This window comes from Vicia villosa, unplaced genomic scaffold, assembly GCF_029867415.1.
Source record: "Vicia villosa cultivar HV-30 ecotype Madison, WI unplaced genomic scaffold, Vvil1.0 ctg.001554F_1_1, whole genome shotgun sequence".
Lineage (NCBI taxonomy): Eukaryota > Viridiplantae > Streptophyta > Magnoliopsida > Fabales > Fabaceae > Vicia > Vicia villosa.
In genome coordinates, this window is record NW_026705662.1 from 200,753 (window position 1) to 214,206 (window position 13,454).

At 33.4% G+C, this 13,454-nt stretch overlaps 1 protein-coding gene across 1 annotated transcript; it reads right to left on the minus strand.

Annotated features, from left to right (window-relative positions):
- Nucleotides 1-11,116: 11,116 nt before the first annotated feature.
- On the minus strand, nt 11,117-12,930 carry LOC131635807 (F-box protein At2g39490-like). The gene is made up of 3 exons (XM_058906453.1): nt 12,112-12,930; nt 11,450-11,611; nt 11,117-11,338 (listed from the first exon to the last, which is right to left on the minus strand). The coding sequence occupies exons 1-3, from the start codon at nt 12,928-12,930 to the stop codon at nt 11,117-11,119; spliced, it is 1,203 nt and encodes a 400-aa protein (XP_058762436.1).
- Nucleotides 12,931-13,454: the final 524 nt, after the last annotated feature.

Here is a 13,454-nt window from a genome sequence, read left to right on the forward strand (position 1 = left end):
AATTTGAATCCTTTGATATGAGTTTTGAATCACCACCATCATTACAATTTAATAACTCTACAATGTAACTAAAGACAAACTCTTATGTTGAAAGACAATTGACTTTTTGAGGTTTTTAAATATCTCACACACAAGCTATCCAAACTACATGCAACATTAGATAAATAGATCCATAAATCAAATCAAACTGGACATTCTAACTGCTTTTCAATTTCTTGAATTTTTGACAGTCTCGGAAACATATTTTCTTTCACTTCTTCACTAAAGATTTGAAGGCATACTTTAACATATATCAAAAATAAAACTAACACAAGCTAGGAAAGGAGACTATACCAAAATTTTCTCGGAAAAAAACAAACTTAAATAAAGACAAACCAAACATATTTTTTACAAAATCTTTCATAAAAAAATAATATCAAAGTAAAATAAATGGAACATGTCACCGTAAAATTTAAGTTAGCAAAGAGAATCAACGCAACTATTATCTTATTTATAAATGTGCGAAAAAAATATATTAGCAGTGATATTTAAACAATTAATCTATCTAGTTTGAATTTGTCAAAGCTCTTTGAAGGAGGGTTAAAAACAACCATAGTGCTTTGACATGATTAATTGATGATATTTGACATGATTAATTGATGATATTTAGAGAAAATAATTTAATTTAAATTTACATGTGTGTCTTTGAGGCTAAGGAATTAGAATGGGAAGATGCTAGTTCTATAATAGTAGTGTGTAGGTAGCACTATAGATTGGGAACAAATCAGAAGTAGTTAGATAGGTTGCAATTGCAAATTCTCTAGTAGTAGTTTGGTCTAATTATAGTTTGGTCTCAAGTTGAACTTATGCTTAATTAGGTTTCGCACATGCTTTTTCAAGTCTATAATGTGGGGAGATGCATGGTATGTTAAGAGTCTCCATCACCATGTTGAATATGATGGTTTCAAGTGGTGAATAATCTTCGTCTAGGTAGAGATAAGACAACAATGAGTAATTAGAAGCATGAATACGTAGTTATTTGCTTTATGTTTTGTTTGCTTAAAAGGTTATATAAGTATAAAAATATTATATATTTTTCGTTTTTAAGTCCCTTTACACATTATTATTGTGTGTGCATTCTTTAATGATTAGACTAATTTTATAGACGAAAAGAGGATATTTTTCGTTTTATGTCCCTTTACACAAGAGTATTAAACTATTGTATTGCAATTTTAGCACAATAATAAAATTATATAATTTTTAATATAAATCTTTCACTCTCTCATTATTAAGGTAAGGAATAGTGAATACAACTCATTTTAAAAAGAGAATGAATGAGTGAGCTGCGATAAATTTATTGGCCCTAAAAAGAGACAACCCATGACAAAGCAGCACAAATCAAATACAACAATATTGGATGGACGTGCTCCTGATCGACTAGCCCGAGTTAAGATCCATGTTTTAACCCTTATTCACATGTAGCTAATGAGGTGTCCAAAGAATAACGGTTTGGGAGATTGCACTCAACTCTTTATGATTTGAGGAAGAATCATTCTTCTCTTTTTTACATATCTATATTAGGAAGTTAGGCAAAATCATTTCCCTCCTTTTGATCCAGCCCAAGGAATTCTCAATAAATACTCCAACCCTAGGTCTTGGAGATTCATAGACTAATTCCATCAAATCCTAGCATATCGAGTCTCTTAATATCTAACACGTGAGCTAACTTTCATTAACCATTATTGTATTTCATTAGTACAAATGACTCCCACTACGGGGTCTCGGTAAAACTAACCTAGATCACAACTAATCAAACCTTCAATCCCTTAAGCCACCTTCTTCAAAATGGTGGCAAGAAGAATCATCGCCACAACTACCAATGATAGCCATGACGACCAAAAAGCCTTAGCCGAGATGTGTGCTACTATGAATGAGTTATATCGTCCCAATCAAACTTTGGTGGTGAATGTCTTAACCATCTAGGAGTTGAACCATGATGAGTTTGAATAAGACGAGGTTCGAGATCCTTAGCCTCTCTCAGATGATATATACGTAGCGCTCAGGTATCATAGAAAATCAAGTCGATGGCATTGGTGAAGTTCGATAGATAGAGCAACCCCTAACAATACTTCAACGACATCAACACTCAACTATAGATCATTGATGCATCCTATTCTTCGAAGTGCGTGATCTTACCCAGTATTTATAAGGAGGCGAACCTACAGTGGTTCATGAACTTCCCTCGCCTCTTAGTGACAAATTACCATAATCTCTCTAGGAAACTAGTGCACCAATTCTCAACAAGAAAACATCAAAGGTGTCCACCACTAGCCTATTCAATCTCTCCCAAAGGAGTTCTTAATTGCTAAAGGGAATATATCACTCTTTTCAATGAGTTTTCGATTAAGGTAATTCACCCAAACTAGTAGATGTTTGTGGGAGCACCCCATAACGGTTTAAAAGCTAGGAATTTCAACGAGCCACTCACCTAGAAGCCCACTGCCTCCATGAGTAAAATCGTGGCACGTGCTGAATCTTACATTAAGGCCGAGGAGAGAAACTCTAAGAAAAATACTAGAGACGTCAAGGAGCGTGCCACTGTTGTATCCTACTCATTGCATCAACAATGCATGAGTCATTATACATGGCTTGTTAGAGATATGACAACTTTCAAGCGGAGTGAAAGGCCTACTAATAACTTTACACCTCTCAACACTCACTAGGAGCAGATTTAGCGTTAAGTGTTCCACACTCATGATATTCCACCTCTACCAACCCCTAAGACTAATACAATGGAACCGAAACTTGATAGATGGTGGAAGTTCCAAAAGGTGGGAGGTCATAAAACTGATGACTACTATCAACTTAAGAAAGAAATCAAGTGACTTATCCAATAATCCATGTAAAAAGTCTATCAGGGGAAGCTCTCATTATACTGGGGGAGATTCTCAAACTTAGGGGCGTGATCACCCCATAAGCCCTAGGTTAAAGAAAAACAAGGAGCTTGAGAAAATAGAATAAGACATACCAATCCGCCACACTTTGAACTCTATTTTTCATATGGTTCACTAGATAATGAGAATATATCTCCTCCGGTAGATGATACACCCATCAAATCATGATGATAGAAAACTCGCCAACTAAATATAAGGAGAACTTGCTGGATAGTCTGGATCTGGAAAACTTCCTATACTTAGAAGCTTTTAATTGACTAAACTAGACTTATAAGAGCTCCAGCCTTTTAGAGGCTCTTGAAGGTGGAGAAAAACACAAGAAAGGGGGGTTTGAATTGAGTTTTCAATAATATCTCTTTCTTTAAAAACTCTCACGCGGAAGCTTAAGAGGTTGCTACTTATCAGAAGCTATAAGCTCTCACTTATCAAAAGCTTAATGTTTCTTAGAAGCAATTTTCCTTCTTAGAAAGTAAAGACTTCTTTGAGCGTTGATGACTGGAAAATATTAAACATAAATGAACACCAGATATATCCTGGTTCACTTGAGAGAATCTCAAGCTAATCCAGCCCACCCTTCCGGGGTGATTTCGCCTTAAACACAAGGACTTAATCCACTATAACCAAACTGATTACAATTGCACAGGAAACAGCCGGTGACTAACATTGCACAGACAACCCTGTGACTAATAGACTTGCACGGGCAACAGCCGTTGACTAACACCCAATGACATGTTTAGTGATCTAAGTTAACAAATATAACATTCATTGTTACCTACACAAACCACTGTTTGTGACAAACACCCTTGCACAAGAAACCCCTGTGACTCACCAACAATGAAATGTTCAGTGATATAATCCAGAGATATAACATTCACTATTCCCTGTACAAACCACTATTTGTTACTAACACCCTTGCACAAGAACCACTTATGACTGACCAACAATGAGTTGTTCACTGATCTTATCCACAAATATAAGATTCATTGACCACTTTAGATTCCTAACCTTCACTCGGTCTTCTAAGAGGATTTCCCACAATGACTGCAGCCACTGTCTTCTCAAGCTTCTGACCTTCACTTGGTCGCTCAAGGAATAATCAACATTCAGTTGATAAACTTGTGTTTACATGAGTGCTTCTTCTAAGTAGATTACACAAAATATTAAGCACATATTGTTTAACACATTTCCGAGCAACAACTCATGTGTTAAAACAATTTACTTGAAGAATCATAGACCTAAACCACTATACGAGTAACAACTCTAGTGTTTATTACATTGTTCTACAAAGATGTACATGATATAAAATTGGGTACCATCTTGTAGTGGTCTTCTTCTTCATCTTCTTTGAGCAAGTTCCGAGCAACAACTCCTTGCTTCTTCTGATTTCTTCCAAGATGCATCTGATGATAGTTGAATGGCATCTTGAAGAACCTTCTTCTTTTGATCAGCTTCGGCACAAATAACTTAGGCTTTAGCAACAACTAAATTGCCCAACAACATTTTAAGTGGTATGTGCTTCAGCTTCTCATTCTGACATATGCTTCTTGATATCAGCTTGTTACCATAGTCATCTTCTTCATCAGTATGTTCATGTTAATCTGTGTTGGTTGAGTTCCATTTCAAACCAAATCACAATTAACAACTACAACGACAACAGCCGTTATAGCAGTATGAACATAACTGTGACATCTATTTTTGTATCGATACCAACGGCATCAGAAGCTACACATAGATGTGATATGAACAACATAGGCGTTACCAATGTCGCCACCTTTTGTTGGATGATTCTATCTTCTTATATAGTTCTCAAAAGAGATGTTGAAGGTTAAGAAGGTTTTTTCAATTCCAACGGCTAGTTCCCAACAGATAGAATTAAGTTTTTTCTGTAGATAGTACTTTCTTTTGTCTTGTAGCTTGATACGTGGGAGACGGCTTCAAAAAAATAGTACATACATCTGGTTGTAATGGTTGTGATGTACAATTGTACTAATTTCTTATTTATTTGATCTTATCCTTAATTAATGTAATTCTGATTCTGAAGTAGTAAGCTTGGAGGAGATCAACTTGTCTTCTTATTCTTGATAATGATTCTGATGTGCAGTTTAGAGACTACTTTGAATGAAGAGTAGAATCATTATTTTATGAGATTCAGAGTCTCGTGTATCAGAATTGATAGCAGCAGCTCGTCTAAAGGAACGATACTTGACTTCTGATCTACAGTTGATTTGTGACGATTTAGCTTGTCCAAATTTTGCTTCAGAGCCCTTAAGGTTAGAACATTGCTTTCCAGATATTCAGACAATAGCCAATTCTGAAAACGAGTTCTTCCTTTGATGAAGGCACTTCTGATTCTTAAAACTTTGACCTCTGATCTTCAGTACATCCTTGAGTCTGATCTTCATCTGCTTGACTTGACTTCTGATGTATCTGATCTGTATTCCGAATCTTCGACTTTGTCTTCAGATATATAATCAACAGCTTTTCTGAGGGATAAATCTCATCTTCTGATTTATGCTTGAAAGCTCGATCTTGCATGCTGATTTCTGATGTTGGAGTACAGGTTCTGACTTTGACTCCTTCTGATTACTCGTGACTTCTAAAGCAACATCTTGTTGAGAAGTGCACAGTAACTTCTTCTGATGATCATTTAGCAGCAAATAGTATTTCTGAGTTGCCTTGCTTGTTTCTGATAATTCTTTGCGGACAGCAATCCAGAATCTCCTTGAGCATAATATCTGCACACTCAAGAAAACTATTAGAAACTAAATTCTTACATACAAAATATATGTGTTGTTATCGTCAAAACACAGAGACTTATTGCATTAACAAATCTTGTTCTTACAGGTCCCTGGTGTATTTCTCAGGTGAGTAGATCTAGGTGAAAGGCAATATCACTTCAAAGACGGTGTTTGGAATTAAGGAGATTTCCTATATCATTAAAGTCAAGTATCTTGTGGTAGATACATCGTGCTTGTACAACATCATCATTAGGCAGCTTGATTTAAATCTCTTGGGGTGTTGTGTCAACTTTATCTATGCGCATGAAGTATCTTTTACCAAATGGTCGTATCAGCAAGCACACTCAGTTAGCACGTGTTTACAACCAATTAGAAAACTTGAAATAAATTTCTTCATATCAAATCCAAGCTTAAAGCATGCCTTAAGTAAATCAAATCTCAACATTAATGAATATTTCACATAATCCTAAGAAATTGGAAAATCAACATATTTGATCAGTACAATCTGCATTAATACTTGCCAGGAATACACACTCAAATCCTCAGATGACACACTATAAATAAGTATACCTCTATTCACTTTTTCTTGCATCTCATACTTTCCTCTTGTCACAAGTGTCACCATGGTCTACTCAAGCCAAAAATCCATAAATACACCTAGAACAAATACCTTCCCCGCAAGGCTAATAAACTGAAAGTAAGAAGGAAATATGATAATCATATCCAAGAGAGTTATTCAACCTTGGTACCTTGATCCAAGCCTTTTGAAAATCCACAAGCCTTATCTCCTAATCTGTCAAGCCTCCATCAAAGATCTCTTCATAAAAATACTAGATATGACCTTCCCAAACTTAGTAAAAGAATTCTACCTAAACCTAAAACTTGTAGGATCTTCTCTGAGAACATCCGTAAGAGATATGGAGATCGCCATTCACAAAGACCACTTTGGGAGAACCTTTAAACCGCCATTTTGTTGAATTACCTACACTCTGGATAAACTTATTAGATTCAAAAACTTTAAGCACTTACTACCATCAACCACCTTGTAATCAACCCCATGGAAAATTAGAAAACCCCCTTCAAAGCTACTCACCTAAAACCAAAAGTTAGGATCCTCCACTGTCTTATAACTAGAATCATTTTCTCAAGGATCATAAATCATTGATATGTAATTAGGGAATATGTATTACCCTTATGGCTCTTAATCCAATATATCCCAACAAATTGGATGGAGAGCATACTCAACCATATGATCCGAAGTAGGGAAAATCCATCTACATGACTACCCTATGGGCTACTAATCACATTAGTTCTAGCAACTTTTAACACTGATATAATTAGTGGAAAATAAGACCTAACAAACCATAGGGTCACCTACAACCCCCTAAAAGAGATTAGAGTCCACATCAAGCATGGAAAGATAGAAGAAGATACATCATCTAAGGAAGAAGAAGATGAGCCAACTCAGAATGAGAGCACCAAAATAGACAAAATCCATAATATTTGACAAACTATAGCTGAGGACATGAAGAAACTCATTGCAAGTAATGGGGAAATTATGGCACAGAATATGCTCACTTATGTGTTTTGATTGTTTTCTACTTTCTGCAAACTTTTAAATTTAGTACTTTTTCCTTAATTTACTTTCTTTTCTCGCAAATTTTTTTTTGTAATTTGAATTTTTAGTAATAATATTAGTGATGTTTTCCTTTAATTAAATTTCTAATTCCTTGTCTGCATATTTACTTTTCGTAAATGCATCTTTACCGGCCTTTTTTATTTTAACAAAGGGAGAGAAGTATACTCTTAGGGGGGGCAGGGTATACTCTCTATTTAACTCAGGGGAGTTTAACCACTCCAAATATATTTTTATTATTTTTATTTACCATCTACCTTGAGAGATGTGTTGCCATCATTAAAAAGGGGGAGAATGTGGAACCTTGTTTTGCATGTGATATGCTTTTAACAAGGACATCAACTTTTTATAATGACAACCAATGTCTTCTAACAAGTTAACCATAAGCAATTAAGCGGATAAATATGCAAACTTAAGCATTTAGATTTGATGGACTTGACTATCTGATAATGGCAATCAAATGGAATGCAACCTAAAGCCTCTACTCAAGCTAATCAAGAAACTGTCCACCTAAAGATAAAGCATCTAGAAAAGTATTGAAGTATTATGGTCTGGAGTTCCTGAATGCTCCATTATTTGTTTGTTATTGTCTGTTGATGGACTTTTTGTCAGTTGTTGTCAGTTGGGTCATATTGAGTTTCTGAATTCTCTATTAGTTGTCTATTGTTGACGGCTGGACAAATAGAGTAATTAGTAGACTCAGTAAAGATTAACCCTTACTCAATTAGATTGAGGTTTAATAGTTGGTACAAGAATGGACATTGGGTATTATTTTTAAATAATAAGATGGTACTATAAGCAAGCATTTTCCCTAGATATTTTCCTTTACTCTCTACACTACGAACTTATTTTCTCTTTGTTAGTAAGAATAAGAAGAAGAAAAGGGAGAGAAGAGGAGAAATTGAGAAAAGAAGAAAAATAGAGAGGAGAAGAGAAGAGAAAAGAAAAGAAGAAGAAGAAAAAGCTTTGGAAAATAAGAATCAAGAGCTTGGATGATCAATGATCATTTTAAATCTTCATCATCTTCATCTCTAGAGGTGGGTTACTAGTTAGACCTAGCTCTGGGTGGGGAAAATACATGGTTTGGGAATTAGGGTTTTGTCTGAATCTTAATACTTGCATGAAATTCATGTTGGTTCTTGTGATTGTTGTGTGATGCATGTTGTTATTGATAAACCTTGGTGTTTGATGTTGCATATGTGGGATACATTCTATGACAAGATGTTAGATCATTCCTTTCTTCCCTGTTATTGTTGTTATGCATTTCTCACTAAATGAGAGGATTACTCACTAAATAAACACTCATACTTCCCAGGCCATAAACTTAATTCTGATACTCTCGCTAAGCGAGATAGATGTCTCACTGAGCAAAGGCTCACTTGGAGCTTACTATATCATCGCTAAGCAAGACAAAGGATTTTAGGTGGAAATGTCATTCTGCCTAGCCTCATTTGAGCTTCGCTAGGAAATCGTTGAGCGAGAGCTCGCTTTGACGTCTCGCCATGGATCGCTAAGCGAGAGTGTCTAGATTTAAATAAATACTTTGTTCTTTGTTTCCACCATACAACCTGACTCGTAGTTCTGATTAACATTAAGTCGGATACATTGGAAATCTAGTCCAATACTCTATCTTTTAGTAAAGAGAAACCATGCTTTTATTTCAATGATTGATTGAATATTGATTGTGAACTATTTTTATGAGATTCATATGTAATGTGCATGCATGGAATAATATAATGCTCATATTTAATATTAGTATTCTATATTTGTATGTGTAATCAAATGAAATTCAAGTTATACTAATCTCGATGAGAATGATACTGTAAGACCCAACAGTAGGTCGGTAGGTAGATCTGTAAGACCAACCCTTGAGAATGGTGTTCTAATAAATCGACTAGATGAGCTAGGTCTCCAAAATTATGAATGTAGGTAAATCTGTGAGACCTATCCTTGATGGATAATATTCCCAACAGTAGGTCGATAGGTAAACCTATAAGACCTAACCTTTAGGGGATTTGTCTAGTAAGTCTCCGTGAGATGGGACCAAGGTGAATAAAAATATGTTTGTTGAGTGTTCTTTATGAATCGTAACTAACTCAGTTACTAATTCAACCGTATGAGACCGTAATTAGTTAGACACGCTAAATTGCAATCGAGATGGACCGTAATTAGTAATTGTGGGTCATGTGCTAAATCTAACCATGTGGAATCGTAATTAATAGTGTGATAGCTACACCTACTAAATTCCAATCGGTATGGTCGTAATTAGCAATGGAATGCCATGTACTAAATTCAAACCGAGCGGGGTCATAATTAGTCGTGTGACTAAGTTCCTATCGGAAGAAATATAGATGATGCGAGTATCTTGCTTCTACTTAGAATCCATAAAGATACATTGATACTAGTAAGAGTATCAGAAAAGACGTGACTTAATTAATACACCAATTGGTTAAGTTGTATGTTGTATGAATAAAATGGAATAATTCGAGGGTATTACATAATTGGTATTAGACACGATGCTAGACTAATTCGGGTATATTGGGCGTAAAGAATGGTTGATTGCACGCTTAGCCAATAAGTGTAACCATAAGCATCAGTTGCTACATATAGTGTATATTGGTCATAATAGGCGGTAATTATTATAGCATTCTCTCATGATACAAGGCTCGTTCTCTGGTACCTATGGATCGTAGGATTCCGTAAGGATTAATCAAGAAGAGCTCAGTGTATGTTTATAATCATAGTGAATCAGTGTCATTGGAGGTGCATGACGCCATCTTACTTAAGTCATTTTTACGTTGTGTGAGTATTAAGCAAGTAACGTAAGATGAAAGGCTTAAGTTAGAAATTGATAAGAGATCCCCTTAGAGCAGAGTGGACCTATAAGATAGGGGAACTCACTGAGATTATTATCTCACCCCATTATTATTGTTGTTATTTAGATGGTTCTTTCCAGGTTAAAGGCAAGGATGAGATTGCTTGATGATGTTTCAAAGGCTTTTATCATCGTGATCTTCTGTTTTGGATGATGTGCAGTATGGATATTGTACTTAGATCTTAGTTTTGATTAGGCACTATTGTATGTCATGTGTCATATATTGCATTTTATTTTTATGGACATGTATATAATGATGTCGTTAGGCACTTATATTGTATCAGTATCAATTAACATTTCGTATAGTGTATTTTCTAGATGTATATTATACGCCATATATAGTATTGACTTAGTAAATGAAACTTCTGTGGTTTTAGCCATAGTGTCTTAGTGGGGGTGCCAAATTAGTTGTATATCTCTTAACTACTACAAAAAATGTTAAGCATGGTGTGTCAGAATTTTGAACTACTAAACTATAAAATGTATAAAAATAAAATAAAGTAAAAGATATAAAATTGCATAAATAACTTGATTAAATCGACTGTGTGTTTCAAAAAGATTACATAGTCCAGTAGTTATAGAATATCTCCTCTACTAGACTTGAGAAAAATTTAACTCACTCTTATTCAATTGTGTTCAATTTTATTTGACTTGATATCAGTTATTTGTATGTGTAAATTATTGAATACACTTATTTTGGTCATGAGTTTATAATGAAACTATAAACTATCTATTGCAAGTTCGAGAATGGATTTTTTTTTTCAAAATTGATTAAATTATCAAAGCAAAGGAGAAAAAAATTGGCTAAGTTTTTGTAATATCCTGCCTACATCCGTGAGACATTGGCTTTCATATAATTTATAATTTATTATTTATGATTCTCCTTTATTTGGTACTTGAAGAGTCTTAATTTGTAGTAGTTGATGTAAAAAAATCACTTAATAAAGTCTAAATCCAAACAACTCCCATCTGATGTATTTATCTTTGGAACCTTTCCCTTGATTAGTTGAATCAAACATTTTGCCAATGAAATTTCATCTTTTCTACATGTAAACCCCATAAACTTTATCACTTTTAGATGCTCTAATTTTGTACATTTAGTTGATTGCATTAAGAGTAAATTGGGTTTTCCAGCTGAATAACTTTCATGATCAATCTGCACCTCAATTAGTGAAACAAAGAAGAAGAAAAAAAAATGCAATTAGAAATTAAACCTTTTTTTAAGTAGAACAATAAGTATAATTAATTCTTAAGATAGGAAACATACAGTTACAAAAAGTTGCTCTAAGGAAGGACATAGTTTCAAGAAGGAGAATAATGCATCCATGCAATATTCATCTTTGTGATAGCTATCAATCCAACATAACTCTCTTAATTTATAGAAATTAAAGCATCCATATGGAGGAGAAATTGATGGCCATATTAATTCCTACAAGGAAAAACTTATAGGGTTAAATTAAAATGTGAAATTCTTCTTCTGCAAATCCTAACTCAATCGGAAAAAAATGTTGATATTATTAGGTTGAATATCAAAACGAAAGTTTTAATTTTGTCTTTTACGATTGTGCGTGCGAGTTTTAGTAGCTATTATCACCCCGTCTACCAATTAAAACAAACTGTGAAATTTTTTTTTAAAAAAAAAAGTGAAATCTAAGACATTCAATATATGCTTTTGGAATATTCTTCCATCTCATTTTTTTTTTCTTTCTAATATTTCTTTTAGAAAGAAAACTAAGGATGTGAGAGTGCAATAAATTTAAAATATAGATATCGATGGTTTGATGTTAAATTAGTTGAGACCATTTTAAAATAAATTTATTAATTATATAAAAATAAATCATTTGATCTCAAATCAATGACTTAAAACTTCTCAAATCAATCATGTTACAATTTCTCAAAATAAATAAAAAATTGCATTAAAGGGCATACCTCAAAAGTCCATCTGCAAAGTGTAAGAGCTTGAGAATTCTTTATTGTCAACAAAGTTGCATCAAAATCTTTACTCATAATTCTTCCACAATTTGGTCCTAATCTAAAATCAAGAATAGCCTCACTAAGATTGAAATGAAATTCAGGCAAAATCCAAGGAAGTGATCCTCTATATTGAAAAGATTTGAGTTTAGAAGTTTTTAGATGAAGAAACTTCAATTCCAAGCAATCCAAAATCTTTAACTTGTGAAGCTCAAAGTTAGAGTCAATGCTCAAAGATTTCAATCCATTACATGAAATAATCACCAAATTCTCAAGATGATGCAAACTTGAAATAATAGATGAAGCTACTTCACTAGTTAAATAGCTTATTGATTTCAAGTAAAGACTTTTGAGTGAGAAAACATTGTAGGTTATCTTTTTTTCCTCATTGAGCTTGAATTGAAGTTCATAATGTTTTTGAATATTTTCAATGATGAACTCTTTCTTCAAAAGAGAGATATTGAAATCTAGTTGAAGCTTAGTACTATTAGCAATTGTGGCTAATAGTACATAATCTTGATCATAGTGGAATTGAAGCTTTCTTGGATGTTTCAATGGATCAAAATCATCAAAACTTGTAAGAAAATTGGCAAGAACATTAGTGATGTCTTGTTTTGTTCCATATCTAACAATGGTTTCATTCCATAAGTCTCTCCACTTTGTTGAAATGAGGATGGTTTCCATTGATGATTCATTTGGTAGAAAAGAAACTATGTGACCAAGAATTTCTTTTGGTAAATTGCTTAGCAAATCATTTGTTGTATTGTCTTTTTCCATGGAACTTGTTGTTTGGATATGGCTTTTTTTATGGCTTTTTTTAATTCAATTAAGATATACTAGTAGCATGACATTTGTATTAATAACTTCAAAAGAAACTAAAAAAAATTAATGAGGGTGTGGGTAAGATGGTTGGGGCTTATTTAGTAGTTTTAAATATGAATTTAATTTTAAAAATGAAGTAGTTTTAAATTTTGAGCAAGAAAAACTACCTTTTTGTTTATAGTTAAAAAAAAAATAGTTATATTGACCTTTAGAATTCACTCGAATTTTCAAGATTCAAAGAACACTTACAAATATATTTTTATATAAGTTGAACCCACGATCATAAGATGTCTGAGTCAACTCTTTATTAATTAAGTCAGACTTTTTTAATAAATAAAGAAAAACTATTTCGTCTATATAATTTTTTAATTTGATTTTTTTTAATTTAAGAAATAATAAAATTTATTTTTAAAAAAATCTAAAATTATAAGTTTTTGAAGAGATTTTAAGTTATTTGAGTGAACAAAATTAATCAAATC

Excerpts from the sequence above, each read along its gene's own strand:
- LOC131635807 (XM_058906453.1), bottom strand. The coding sequence starts at position 12,930 with ATGGAAAAAGACAATACAACAAATGATTTGCTAAGCAATTTACCAAAA. Across the intron at positions 11,612-12,111 it reads TTTGCAGATGGACTTTTGAG|GAATTAATATGGCCATCAAT; the intron begins GTATGCCCTTTA and ends TTTTCCTTGTAG. Across the intron at positions 11,339-11,449 it reads TAGAGCAACTTTTTGTAACT|ATTGATCATGAAAGTTATTC; the intron begins GTATGTTTCCTA and ends ATTGAGGTGCAG.